Genomic DNA, 13,501 nt, shown 5'->3' with positions numbered 1-13,501 from the left:
CAGGGACTACAGATCTACAGAGCAGGAAAAGTAAAGATGTGAGAGAAATGCTCTTCAGCTAGTAAAGGAACTGTTCAGTTCATACTTTGTGTATATAAAGCAACAGAAGTTATGCTGCTCTTTGAAAAGATTTCAGGGTCACCTCCCTGTAAACGTTACAGCCTAGAGTTTTAAGGAGCAGTTTTTCAAGGAAACCATAAAGGATTGTATCATCATTTTTTTTTATTAAAGGAAATGGACTCGTCATTACCATCTATCAAAAACTAAACATCTTTGCCTTGTGTTTTTGGACAATTTGAATTGCTCTTAAACGGAGCCATGTGCGGGGACGCGGGGAGTCGGGGAGATTAATGAGCTGAAAGTATCGCACTTCGTTCGGCCTCTCCATTACAGCAAATGGTGCATTGCTTTATTTGAAGTCGTTGAAGCCCCATTTCCTGCGGCGTCGATTCAGTGCACGCAGGGAAAGAATTCTTATTGAATTGTATAAAATATGACAATTGACCTCATGTTTACTAATTTTCTTGAAGTCTATTGCAGGTGGCCATACTATTTAATTTTTAATGGGTTGTTTTCTTGCCCCTCCATAGGTGGACCTCAGCTTGCCAGAGGAAGTGTTATTGGAAACATTAATGATGTTGAATTTGGAATCTCCTTCCTAAACGCAACTATTGCAGATGGCTTTGATTCTAACACTCGGATAATACAAGCACAATTTACAAATGTTCCCCGGACTCTTGGTAGGACTATTTTCTCCTTGAAATAAATGCCTAGGGTCAGGTTTAAAATTCAGGCAAAGGTACTACAAAAGCTGAAAGGCTGTTTCACTGCACAGTTTCACTTTTTTGCCCAGATATTTGGTTTTCTGCAAAAACAAAAAAAATCTTCTGAAAATTCATGCAATGAAAATCTTGTGCAGGAAGCCCTTGCAGCACGTTGGTTGGATCTGTAAATTTAGCATTCCATGGGGAGGCTTGCAAAAGAATTTCCTTGCACAGTTTTTCTTGAAGGTTTTTTTCAGAAGCTGAAGCAATCAAATCCTTGTACAAAAGGAGGTGCTGTTTCACAATTACACACACAAACTGATGGCCTGTAAGCTTTTGAACCTTTTTTCCCCCTAAATCCTAACTGTGTCTTTAGTTTTATTAAGACAACCCACTTTTTTAAAAGGTAAACAACAATAGTAACTCCATGCGAACCTTGATTCCTTGGTGTTTAGACTCACTTACAAAGTTTTGTAACATCTGAGAAGCAGCAGTCATAGCTATTCTATGGCCAAAAGGGGAGGCTGCTGTTTCTGCATCCCAGCGGAGACAAAAACAGGAAGGGAGGGACTGGATTACAGAGCAGAGTAGCTCTTCTTTGATCCCTTCTGCTCTGTCCACTCCAAATTCTCCCCCTCCTGTCTTATTCTGTGCAAGACAAGAGGGCAGGGATTGGACTATTTATTTATTTTTATTTATTCAAAATATTTAGAAGCTACAGCTCTAAGTGGCTCACAAATTAAAACATACATATTAAAAATTCACACGAAACAATCACAAGTAGATTAAAAACGCATTGTTTCCTCGTGCCTCCTCCAATTTAAGTAATCTCAAAAAAATAAAAGGCTTCAGCATTTTCTTGACCAGTTTAAGGCAGGATGTTTGCCACGATTCAGGTGGAGACACTGAGAACGCCCTCTCTCGATTCTCAGATGGCCATGATGGATAGATGATACTTCCCAGAATTCCTCTTTGAGAGGACATCAAGGCTCTAGATGGATTGTGGGTGTGCAACATGGAATTCATCCACTGCAGAGTCTCAGAACTTATGAACTAGACACGTGACCTTACATGGCACCCTATCAGTAACCCGTGGCCAATGCAGCTCTTTCAGTGCTGGTAACACATGGATGGTCTTTTATTAAGACCAGTTATTCATTGAGCAGAGGAGTTTGGGAGCATTTGAAGGGCTTGCAAGGCATAGACTGGCAGACCAACGTACAATGCGTTACAGTAGTCCAAGCAAGGGAGAAACCAAGGCCTGAACCACTGAATGAAGATCTTCTATCTTAAATGTTTCAGAGGACTTAACGACATTTTATAATAGCTTTGAATACTGCTGAAATTTGAGAGGATATCTAAAGCTCAGTATCTAGAATCATTTCCAAGCTTTTCACCTGCATAACAACTGGAATTTGACAATTTTCAAACTTGAGAAAATAAGAAAGTTTCCCAGTGATAGTTTATTGGTCCTACCAGATCTCTGCAGAAATAGCACTTCTGTTTTATTTATATTTAAGACTAGGCCATCATGCCCTAATAATTGCTTAATGACTGAAAGGCACATGGAAACCTGCCCCATAGTGACAGACTAAGTTGAAGAGAAAGGGCTAAAAAGCTGAATGTTATCCAAGTATAAACGACAACCTTCACAGGGTTAGAGAGCAGTGTGACTCTTTTCTTCTTTGCTCTGTTCTGCTCTAGCTTCTGCCTCACCTAGCCCTTTCTTTCCCTACACTGCAGTAGGGCCTTGTAAGGGAAGGACCTGGAGAAGGAAGTAGAGAGCTGTTCTCTGCTGAATACGATTCCATGCGCAATTCTTGTGTGCCCATGGCATGGTAAGGTGGGTTCTGGGTAGGGCTTGAGGTTAGAGGGGAAAATGTGAGGATTATCCTTGAAGGGGATGGACAAAAAGAGAGAGAATATGTGAGGGAGAGATTGTGTTGGGGAAGCGTGGAAGAGAGAAAGTTGATGCATACACCCCCTTTCCCAATTCACATCAAATCTCAAGGTGACTCAGCTCACAAGTTTCCAAGTACGGTATTTGCCGAGAGGTGAGTGGGTGGGTGGGTAAAGGGGCTGGAGGGAGGGTTCGCTGTTTCTGACAGCATACAAACACCATGCACTGGAAATGTTATTGGGCCTGGCAGTATCATCAGAAGTGGGATCATAAAAAATGTAAAAAAAAAGAGAGATTGTGATGGAGAAGCGTACAGCTAACAATACATGTTGGACTTGTGGCAAACAGAAAAATGTAGTAGGAGACTAAGCATTGAAAATGGAGCAAGTGGGTTAGCCACGTGTGTGGCTAGAGGGCCTTTTTGTGTAGGCTTATAGATAACAGGAGTCACAGGCCCCACAGTAAGGTTATTGCTGAGTGAGTCCTGGGCGTTACTGCTGTTATGGCAGAGCAGGTTTGCTCTAAAAGTTCTGAGTGTGTTTTTGGCAGGATTTTGTGGTACATCATAGGGTGCCTCTTAGTGGAGGGAGTTTGCTTTGTTATTAATAAGACCTGGAACCTAATTCGTTTATTATAATAAAAAAACCATAAAAGTCAATAGAAGAGAAAAAGGCATGATATCATCATGGCTTAATGACACACATCCTTTTTACAACTCTGACTGCTTATCAAGGTAGAGATTTCAAATCCATTGGGTAGAAACAGGAGATTCAGTTCTAAGAAAGGTCGAGGATTATATCACAGTAGTGTCTACTTATACATTATAAATAATAATAGCATTATGTTTTACATTTTAAAATACTTAAAACATTTAACAGATTCTCCCAGCTCTGTTACGTAGAGAGTGAGGGCACACTTCTGGCTATGAGAAGCAGCATCTTACTTTTGGGATTAGATAATAGGAATAATTAAGCCTTTGAGCAAAAAATGTATTCATCTGAATGTGAAGTACCGTACTTTTTTCCATTGATCTGGAGCAGGGTCTTGAGATCCGCAAGCAGGTCTGGATTTTGAGGATACCCACCGTGAATATTCACGAGGTGTACCTGAATAGGATAGTACTTACAACTGCATGCAAACAACTATCAGGAATATTCATGTAAACCAAACCTGTTTAAGACCCCTTGACTCGTGTACAGTAGCATTCCTAAATAGAAAACAAATATGGTAACTGCAGAGAGAGTACAAAAGTGGAACTTGCAGCGTCCATGCTTCACCTAGGCTTAGCCACCTCTCACCACCTCCTGCTCCAGTTTGAAAACACTCAGGGGGGTCATTTTCAAAAGGATTTATGTGCATAAAAGTAACATATTATAGTAGCAATTTTCAAAAGCCCATTTATGTGCTTAACGTGCACTTGTGTGCATAAAACCTATTGACAATTCAATAAGATATATCATGGCAATTTTCAAAAGTGCATTCACGCCAATAAAACTCAGATGTAAGCACGTAAATCCTTCTGTAAAATTACCCGCTTTGTGTACTGCTTCCAGTGTTACTTTTCTGAGATTCAAAGCAATAAAGGAGACCTAGCATTTAAAATGTATTAACGTTGTGTTTCAGGCCCTGCTATGAGGAAGCTTGTCTCCATCTTAAATCCTGTTTACTGGACCACAGCCATGGAAATCGGGGAAGCAGTTAACGGGTTCACTCTCACCAATGGCTTCTTCAAGAGAGAGTCACAAGTGGAGTTTGCAACTGGTTAGTATTAAGGCAATAAGCACATCAAGCCAGGTTGTATTTAAATATAGCTTTTATAGAAATGGTGTACTGCTTAAAGGCTACTATTGATTTTGAAAAAAATAAAATCAAAGTTTGTAGAAAACAGAGTATCTAAAGTTTCAAAAGGGCTCAAATTCTGCTTCCTCTCATAAAAGCACAGGTGTTATTTACTCCATTTTAAATTGCAGATTAGTTGAACTGTGAAACCATAATTTTAAAACATATGCTTACTATTTAAATATTTTACTGCATATTTTGTGCTTCGTCAATCGCTCCTTAAATCACAATGGGGTCAAACTGTATCAGTGGCAATAAAAGCATTATCGCATGATAGCACTGTGAACGTGCAAATTAAATTGCATTAGTGTTAACTCAAAAGCAATACTGATGAGGTAATGAGATGCAAAAATATACTAATTAGCTCATTGCCTATTAGCCCAGTAAAAAATAACATTCGTTAAAAAGCACCAAATGTAGTGCAAACATTTTAAAGCAAAAAAATGTGTGGAAATGTTGTTGCACTTTTTGCGTTACTGTCCACATTAACATAGATACTTTTACCATCTGCATTAATGTGTGCCTCATTTACACCTCGTAAACACTGGCTGTTAATACAGGCATTAACGGACAATGTTCAGGCAGTTTGGTACATCAACAGGATTGTGAGAAATCACAAGCCAGGCCTTGATTCTTCTTTCCGTTCCTCAGTGTTGCTAAGCAATCACCCTACCCTTCCATAACCTTTCCTTGGCCTTCTGTTATCCTGTTTTGGATATCGCTTCATAGCTTCCAGTTCTCGATGTATATTTTAATTTTTACTTTGTTGCTGTATAGTGCAAGAGCAATCTGAAGATAAAGTTTGGTTTCTTACTCTGTGGCAATATCATTAAATATTTGGATTATCCTTTCCCATTGGTTTCTGTTCCACTGGTTGTCATCAGTACAGCAAAACATAGTGTCCAACCTTCAAAATTGAGGGTGGAGTGAATGTTTTTCAGGTAATATGAGGAGGCCGATATTCAGTGCTACTTAGCAAGATAAGCCACTTATCCGTCTAAGCAAATAGCTGGATATCCAGTAGGTGGGCAATGGACGAAACAAGGTGGCACTACTTAGCCAGTAACTTAGCTGGATAAGTGACAATATTTGGACTTATCCGGCTAAGTTAATAGAATAAGTTAGACCAGCCATGCTGTTGAATATCCCATGTAAGTTAGCTGGATAAGTCTTGTCTGGCTAACTTACATAGCCAGATAACTCTGAATATTGAGGCTGGAATCTAGATTTTATCACTGGATTCTAGAACAGTACCCAGTATAGCAAGTTTCACTGACTGATGTATGGCTTCAAATCCTTTGCATGTAAACCAAAACAATACAGGACTGTTACATACCGGTATTTTAAATGTTTTACAGCTCGGTACTCTGAACAGTCCTAAATAAACAGGTGTTACCATTTGCAGGGGAAATCTTGCGCATGACTCACATTGCCCGGGGCTTGGATCCAGATGGAGCTTTGCTACTGGATATCATAGTGAATGGATACGTTTTACAGCTGCAGTCCTTTGCTGACATTGGTGTAAAGGTAAGTACAATAGAAGAAAGACAAATAATTCGGACAATTGTTGCTGTTTTATTCATTTTGCATAAGGTGTGACAAATTAAGATTTTTTTCATGGATATATACTGTGCTGGTCCTTTCAAACTACTAGTAAACTGTGACCTTTTGGGGCAAACCACAAATATTCCCAAAATTTGTCATTGAGTTAAATGGTAAATGGGCCAATATGCAAAAGATCTAGTGCCTAATTTGAGGAGTTTTGCTGCATGGATCATTCCAAATGAACATTCACCCCCCATTCTAAACACCCAACTTTAAGATCCTAAAAAGTGGATGAGATCAGATACTGTTTATTTTGTTTTGTTTTTAATTAATTTTGTTTTCTATATTTACTGTTTGTTTCTCTAATATCTGAATACACCATTTTACATTGGGAAGGTGTTTTAGAAGAATGTTTAAAAAGAAACATAGAAATGACGGCAGAAAGGGACCAAATGATCCCTCAGTCTGCCCAGTAAGCTTATGCCATTATCTGCTGCGCTGTGCAGGTTACCCCCAGGCTTATCAGTTTCCCAGACCGTAAAAGTCAGGGCCCTCGACTGCTGTTTGAATCCATTTTCCCTTAAACTTTGCCGTGGAGAAAGAGAGTAATGTGGGAGCTGCGTCAAAAGTGTCAGGCTTTAGTGATTAAGGGTAGTAAAAGCTGCATCAGCAAGTTACCCCCATGTTTATTTGTTCCCTTAACCGTTGAAGTCAGGGTCCTCCTTGGATGCTGTCTGAATCCAATTCCCCTTTTCCCCCGTCGTTGAAGAAGAGAACAATGATGGAGTTGCATCAACAGTATCAAGGCTTATTTGTTAGGGGTAGCAGCTGCCACAGCAGCAAGTTACCCCCAGTTACCCCACGCACTCTTTTCTTTATTTCCATCCTCTGGCCTTTATGCGTGCATGTCACTACCACCAGGCTGTAAAATCAGAGCCCATATTGGTTGCCATCTGAATCCAATTCCCCTTCCCCATCCCCGCCATCAAAGCTTAGAGTGATGCTGCAGTTGCATCAGAAATATCAAGGCTTATTGGTTGAGGGTCGTAATCCCCGCGCTTCTGATAAGATAGTAACTGTCGCACCAAGCAGGTTACCCCATGCACTCTTTTCTTCATTTCTGTCCTCTAGCCTTTAGGGATCCACAGTGTTCATCCCACGCCCCTCTGAATTCCTTCACTTTTTTCATCTTCACCACCTCCTCCGGAAGGATATTCCAGGCACTCACCACCCTCTCCATGAAGAAATATTTCCTGACATTAATTGTCAGTCATCCTCCCTTGAGTTTCATTTCTTGACTTCTAGTTCTATCGATTTCTTTCCAATAAAAAAAGTTTGATGATAGTGGATCATTAAAACCTTTCCGGTATCTCCCCTGCACCTCCTCTCTTCCAGGGTGTACATATTCAGATCCTTCAGCCTCTCCTCTTCAGTCTTCCAATGCTGGCCCCTCACCATTTTGGTCATTCTTCTTTGAACTGCCTCTGTCCTGTCTTTGTCCTTTTTGAGATACTGGCACCAGTACTAAACACAGTACTCCAGATGAGACCTCACCAAGGACCTGTACAAGGGCATTCTTCTGGCTTTACCTATCAACTTGTCACATTGCTTCGCCACCTTCAGATCATCAGACACTATAATACCAAGGTTCCTCTCCCAGTCCATGCGCATTAGTCTTTCACTTCCCATCACATACCGCTCTTTTGGATTTCCACACCCCAGATGCAAGACTCTGCACTTCTTGGTATTGAATGCCAGCTGCCAAATCTTCGACCACTCTTAAAGCTTTCTTAAATCACTTTTCATTCTCTCTATTCCTTCAGGTGTGTCCACTCTTTTGCAGATCTTAGTATTATCCGCAAATAGACAAACTTTACCTTGAATCCCTCCCACAGGGTGCTCACAAAGATATTGAACAAAACTGATCCCTGTGGCACTCCATTTAACACCATTCTTTCTTCAGAGTAGGTTCCATTCATCATTACATGCTCCTGTCAGTCAACCAGTTTGCAATCCACGCTACTACCTTGGCATCCACTCCTAAGCTTCTCATTTTGTTCACAAGTCTCCTATGTGGGACCGTATCAAAAGCTTAACTGAAATCCAAGTAAATCACATCGAGTGCTCATCCCTGATCCAGTTCTCTGGTCACTCAATAAAAAAAATTAATCAGATTTGTCTGACAGGACCTTCCCCTGGTGAATCCATTCTGTCTCAAGTCAAGCAACCCATCCGAATATAGATAGTTCACTATCCTTTCCTTCAGCAGAGCTCCATTAATTTTCCCACGACTAACTTGTCTAACTGGCCTGTAGTTTCCAGCATCCTCTATGCTCCCACTCAGGGTACAAATTATATCGCAATGATAGGGAGGATCAACTTGGCAGGGGTGTGGCACTTTATGTCCGGGAGGGTATAGAGTCCAACAGGATAAAGATCATACAAGAGACTAAATGCTCAGTAGAATCTATATGGGTAGAAATTCCATGTGTGTTGGGTAAGAATATAGTGATAGTGGTATAGCATGAATACAATAATAGATCGCAACCTCAGCTACATGGGAGCTGGAGAAAATGTCACAACTCACCAGTGTCTTAAGTTCAGGAACAAAAACACATAACAATGGTTATTGACATTTACAATGCATTTAAATAGGTATCTTAATAAATAATCCCTTTCTAGCATTGATCACATTGCATGCTACCATATTTGGAGATAATGTCAAATGATGGACTTCAGTAAATGAGACCGCCTTAATGGTCCTTTGTTTATTTCAGGATTATTCCGAGGACTATATTCAAACAGGGCCTGGTCAGCTATACGCCCATTCCACACGGCTATTTACCATCGATGGAGTTAGTGTTCCCTACACATGGAACCACACAATCACATATGATCAAGCTCAAGGAAGGATGCCGTTCTTGGTAGAGACCATGCATGTGTCTTCTATCGGATCAGAATACAACCAGCTGGAAGAAACTCTGGACTTTAGAATGCGCGCCTCGATTTCTAAAGGTATGGAAAGTCGGCATAAAAAAATGTCATGTTGGAAGAAACCCTGACCAATATTTCACTTTAAGTTTGAATCCATGCCTATGTGTACCAGGGAGAGCCTATTGCTACAGGAGATGTGAGTGAAAAGGTAGGCCTTGAAAACAGTCATTATTTTATATTCAATCATTTTCACCTTCTGCTCTGAGACTGCACCTGTAAACCAGGTATTGGCAGGACTGTGGAAAGGCAACTTTAAGGTAACTACAATTTTCAATGCCAAAGCAGTGTTTTGGTCATTTTGGGAATAATTTTAAAACTGCCTGCTGCTACTACTACTACTTGTCACTATTGCTATCAACATATGCAGTGCCATGCAAAAGCACATAAAAGGCAGTCCTTGCTCTGTAGAGCTTACAATCTAATCAAGACAAACTTACAAGGCAATAGAGACTTTGGCAGTTTCATTTAAGAAAATTGTTAAAATCAATAAGGCTGTGAGTGGGTTAATCGGGGATTAAGATTTAAAAGCAGCCCCAAAAAGGTGTATTTTTAAACTTGATTTGAATAAGGCCAGACAGGGAGCACGACAAGCAGAATTACTTCAAGCATATAGTCAGCAAGGTGGACAGGCCAGTCAGGAGTTGGCAGTGAAAGGCATAGGTCAGAGTGACTTGTCGGATGAGCGGAGTGCACGAGGAGGTGTGTAGGGAGAGATAAGAGAGGAGAAGTAGTGAGGAGCTGCACAGCAAAGGCTCTCGTAGATGGGTAAGAGGAACTTGCATATTACATATTGGAAATGCAATGAGAATATGTATGCAGGAATGGATAAGAAGCCAATGTAGTGACTTGAGGAGAGGAATTAAACATGTGTAGCAACTCTGGTGAAAGATAAGTCACTCAGTTGAATTGTGGATGGATTGTAGTGGAGAGAGATGGCTCACTGGGAGACCTATGAGGAGCAGGTTGCAATAGTCTAGACAGGAGATGATAAGAGAGTGGATAAGGGTTCTGGTAACGTGATGAGCAAGGAAGGGATAGATTTTGGTGATGTTACACAGAAAGAAACAACACATTTTAGCAATTTTTTGGATATATGTAGAGAAGAAGAGAGAGGAGTCAAAGTTGACTCCAAGTTTATGGACTGAAGGGATTGTAAGGCTGACAGTGCTAGCCACAGAATAGAGAAAGTAGGAAGTGGGTTGGAGATAAAGACAAGGAGCTCTGTCTTGGCTGTGTGGAGATTGAAGTGGCGGTGGGATATCCAGGCAGCGATGTCTGACAAGCAAGTTAAGATCTGGGCCTGGATTCCTGATGAAATTTCTGATGTAGAGAGGTAGATCTGGGAATTATCAGCATAAAGATGGTACTGAAAGCTGTGAGAGGAGATGAGCACATCAGGGGAATTAGTATAGAGAGAGGGCCCAGGACAGGATCCTAAGGCTCATCTTATGATAGTGGGGTGGCTGTAGAGGAGGATCTGCCAGAAAGCACACTCAAAGTGTGATGGGACCAGATCAAGGTCTGCAGGAATTTCCTACTGATGGGCTTTACACTCATTTTCAAAGTGAAAGTACATGTGTACTTTGAAAATAATCCCAGAAACACTATCCGCACATATTTACACCTGCTAATTTTTGTGCGGGTAGTTTTTCTAAGAAAAAAGCGCATACTCTTGAAAATTCAAAAGTATGCAGAGATGCAAACCCCTCCCAAACCCTGTCCCTAGGACTGCCTCATCACACTGCGTCTGAAAGTATGTGCGAAGAGATCCTAGGTGCATCCTTTGCTAAAAACCTATAGCTCAGGCAACCATGATGAAGCCAGCCATGCCCTTATCCCTGTCACAATGAATGACACAATAGACAATCAATGTGCAGACGCTGCTTAATTGAGTGGGAATATAGGCCGCAGCTTTATTAATGATCTGACACAGGAATCTAGGTTAGGTATCCAAGCCCTCCTGTCTGTGTATGACAACAGAAAAATCAGCACCAACTGCCGAGCTCTACAATCACCAACTACCCCTTCAGACATCCCTTGTGTTAGTTCCATGAATTCTGGCACTATCCTTGTCTCCCCTGGGAAGCTGTTCCACACATCCACCACTCTTTCCGTGAAGAATTATTGCCTTAGATTACACCTGAGTCTACCCCTGTAATCTTCATTGCATGGCCTTCCTTTCCTTTGAAAGAGGCCTGCCTCCTGTGCATTGATACCTTGGAGGTATTTAAATGTCTCTACTCTATCTCCCTTATCCAGTGTCCTCTTTAGGGTAGACATGTTTAAGTCTGTCTCTATGTGCTTTACGTACATTTTAGTAGGCACCCTCGCTGGATCCAACACAATCATCCGGCAGAACATCACAAACACGGTCTCCATTGGTAAGCGCCAGGTCCAGCACGTCCCATCCATGTGGCTTCCATTGCTAGTTAGTAGATCAGTTCTCCCTGCAGAGAATCCAGGATCGCCCTGCCTCCAGGAGACACCACAGCCAGGATGCCCCAATCGACATTCACCTAGTAATGGCACCTCCCCCCTCGTACCAATTTAGTGAATATCCTCCAGTAAATCTCTGTCCAATTCATCTGCCGGAGAAGGTCTGCAGTGCACACCAATACAAATGGATGGTCCATTCCTTCTTTCCAGATTAACCCTCCATGCCACCTTCTTACTTTGTAAACTGCTGTTAATGTTGCTTCAGGATTATTTTTTTATATATACTGCCAAGCCTCCTCTCTTTCCTCCTGCCCTGTCCTTCCTGAATCACTTGTAGCCTGGTTTTCCATGCACCACACGTCTATGACAGCCACTACATCCGTATGTATATAACCTGACCCCTCACCCATGGTTCCCCCCCCCCCCCCCCACGCACACACACACACACACACAGACGTCACTAATCCAGGAGGTACATATAGGATAATCATTTCAGAACTGTGAGGCCTCCATGTGCATAGAAGGCCATGGTGCATTCAGGAAGCCCACCAGCCATAGCGTAACTGTGCCGGGAGTCCCAAGTTTGCTGCCAAACTAGGGTCAAGTCAGCCCAGACAGCAGAGGGACCCCAGTTGTGCTCATGCAGTCCTCTGTCAATGCCCCAATCTCTCATGACCATGCCAGGGTCTGCCACCCTACCAGGCCAAGCCAGCCCTGATGGCTAATAAATCCCAGTCATGCCATAGAGATCATGGGTAGGAGGGACTCGGCCCTTCCCCATATCTAGGCTTTTTCTGTTTTAAGTAGTCATTTTGATTTTCTCTTCTATTTAGTTTGTGAAAAATTATGTATGTTTTGTTGTAAACCATTTCGGACATAGGCATTAGTGGCATATAAATATGAATGAATGAAGACATAAATACATACATAACCTGCTCACACTCAAGTACGCCCAGCCTCTAAGAATGACAAGGAATACAACATCAAAGAAATAATGTACAATGTATTCTGGCCAAGTAATTCATTGCAGCAACCCACGCTGTGCCCATAAGTGACCTATGCACTGTGTGTCCACTTCATCTGCCCTGCACCCTTCAGTGATTGTGCTGCACTGCTCCGATTAAAGGGAAGGTGAGTAGGCAAATCATGGTGAACATAACGTGGGAGTTAGGAGGAAGATGCTGAGCTGCTCTTCCGCCTCTCCCGCTCCTTTATCTTCCAAAGTTGTCCCGCTCTTGGGCCTGTGTCTGTGGCCCAGGGGAGGAGGTAAGAAGTGCAGCTGGAGAATCCAGCTACCTTCCAAAGAGGCTCTCCCAGCGACATGGTCACTGGCAAGCCGGCTCCCTCCCCCCCGAATCTGCCACCCAGGGGTCCAGTGAGTGAGGGATGGGCCCCCTGGTGCACACATAGCCTGGGACTGCCCATTTACCACTGGTAAAACACTACCTGCTCACATGGCTTTGAAAATTACCCTTCCTATGCTTAAAAATATACAGGATTGGGTTGCAAAAATAGTTGAAAATAGAATATATTGTTTATTGACTGCAGCACTAGTTATGTGTTTATGTAGTGGGTGTGTCACATTCCACTAGAATGGAATATGTAGTTGCATGGTACGTTCACTGGCACATTTCACATACTTAGAGTCTCCAGAGATTTGATAAATGGTGAAATTTTGAAGCTCATGTAATTCTGCAATCATTTTATCTGATAGGTGACCGTAGTAACCAGTGTCCTAATGGGTTTGGTTTGGATTCCACTGGCCCTTACTGTGCAGGTAAGTGAAAGGGACGTTATTCATAGCTGCATTTCCAGGAAGCTGCATACACAAAGCGAGCTATGGAATTATCTCTCAGATCTTGATCTGACTCTGATAACGCTTCAGAGGTAAATGATGATACGCTTGGGTGGTGATACCGTCAGGGAGTACTTGAGAAGAAGGGTTCCTGGAGGACTACAAAAGTCCATCTATTAAATCATTTGTTTATTAAGTAAGAGTTCATAACTTGCAAAGTGTTCTCTT

The 13,501-nt window shown here is 41.9% G+C and overlaps 1 protein-coding gene across 1 annotated transcript in view; it reads left to right on the top strand.

The window, feature by feature from the left end:
• Nucleotides 1-13,501, top strand: part of HMCN1 (hemicentin 1) — a 688,208-nt gene that overhangs the window by 630,887 nt on the left and 43,820 nt on the right. The window contains 5 exon segments of the mRNA XM_029617466.1: nt 591-740; nt 4,288-4,425; nt 5,909-6,030; nt 8,826-9,063; nt 13,193-13,255. Coding sequence (XP_029473326.1) covers nt 591-740; nt 4,288-4,425; nt 5,909-6,030; nt 8,826-9,063; nt 13,193-13,255 — 711 coding nt within the window.

Source organism: Rhinatrema bivittatum, chromosome 10, assembly GCF_901001135.1.
Source record: "Rhinatrema bivittatum chromosome 10, aRhiBiv1.1, whole genome shotgun sequence".
Taxonomy (NCBI): Eukaryota; Metazoa; Chordata; class Amphibia; order Gymnophiona; family Rhinatrematidae; genus Rhinatrema; species Rhinatrema bivittatum.
This window is presented reverse-complemented; position numbering and strand designations above follow the sequence as displayed.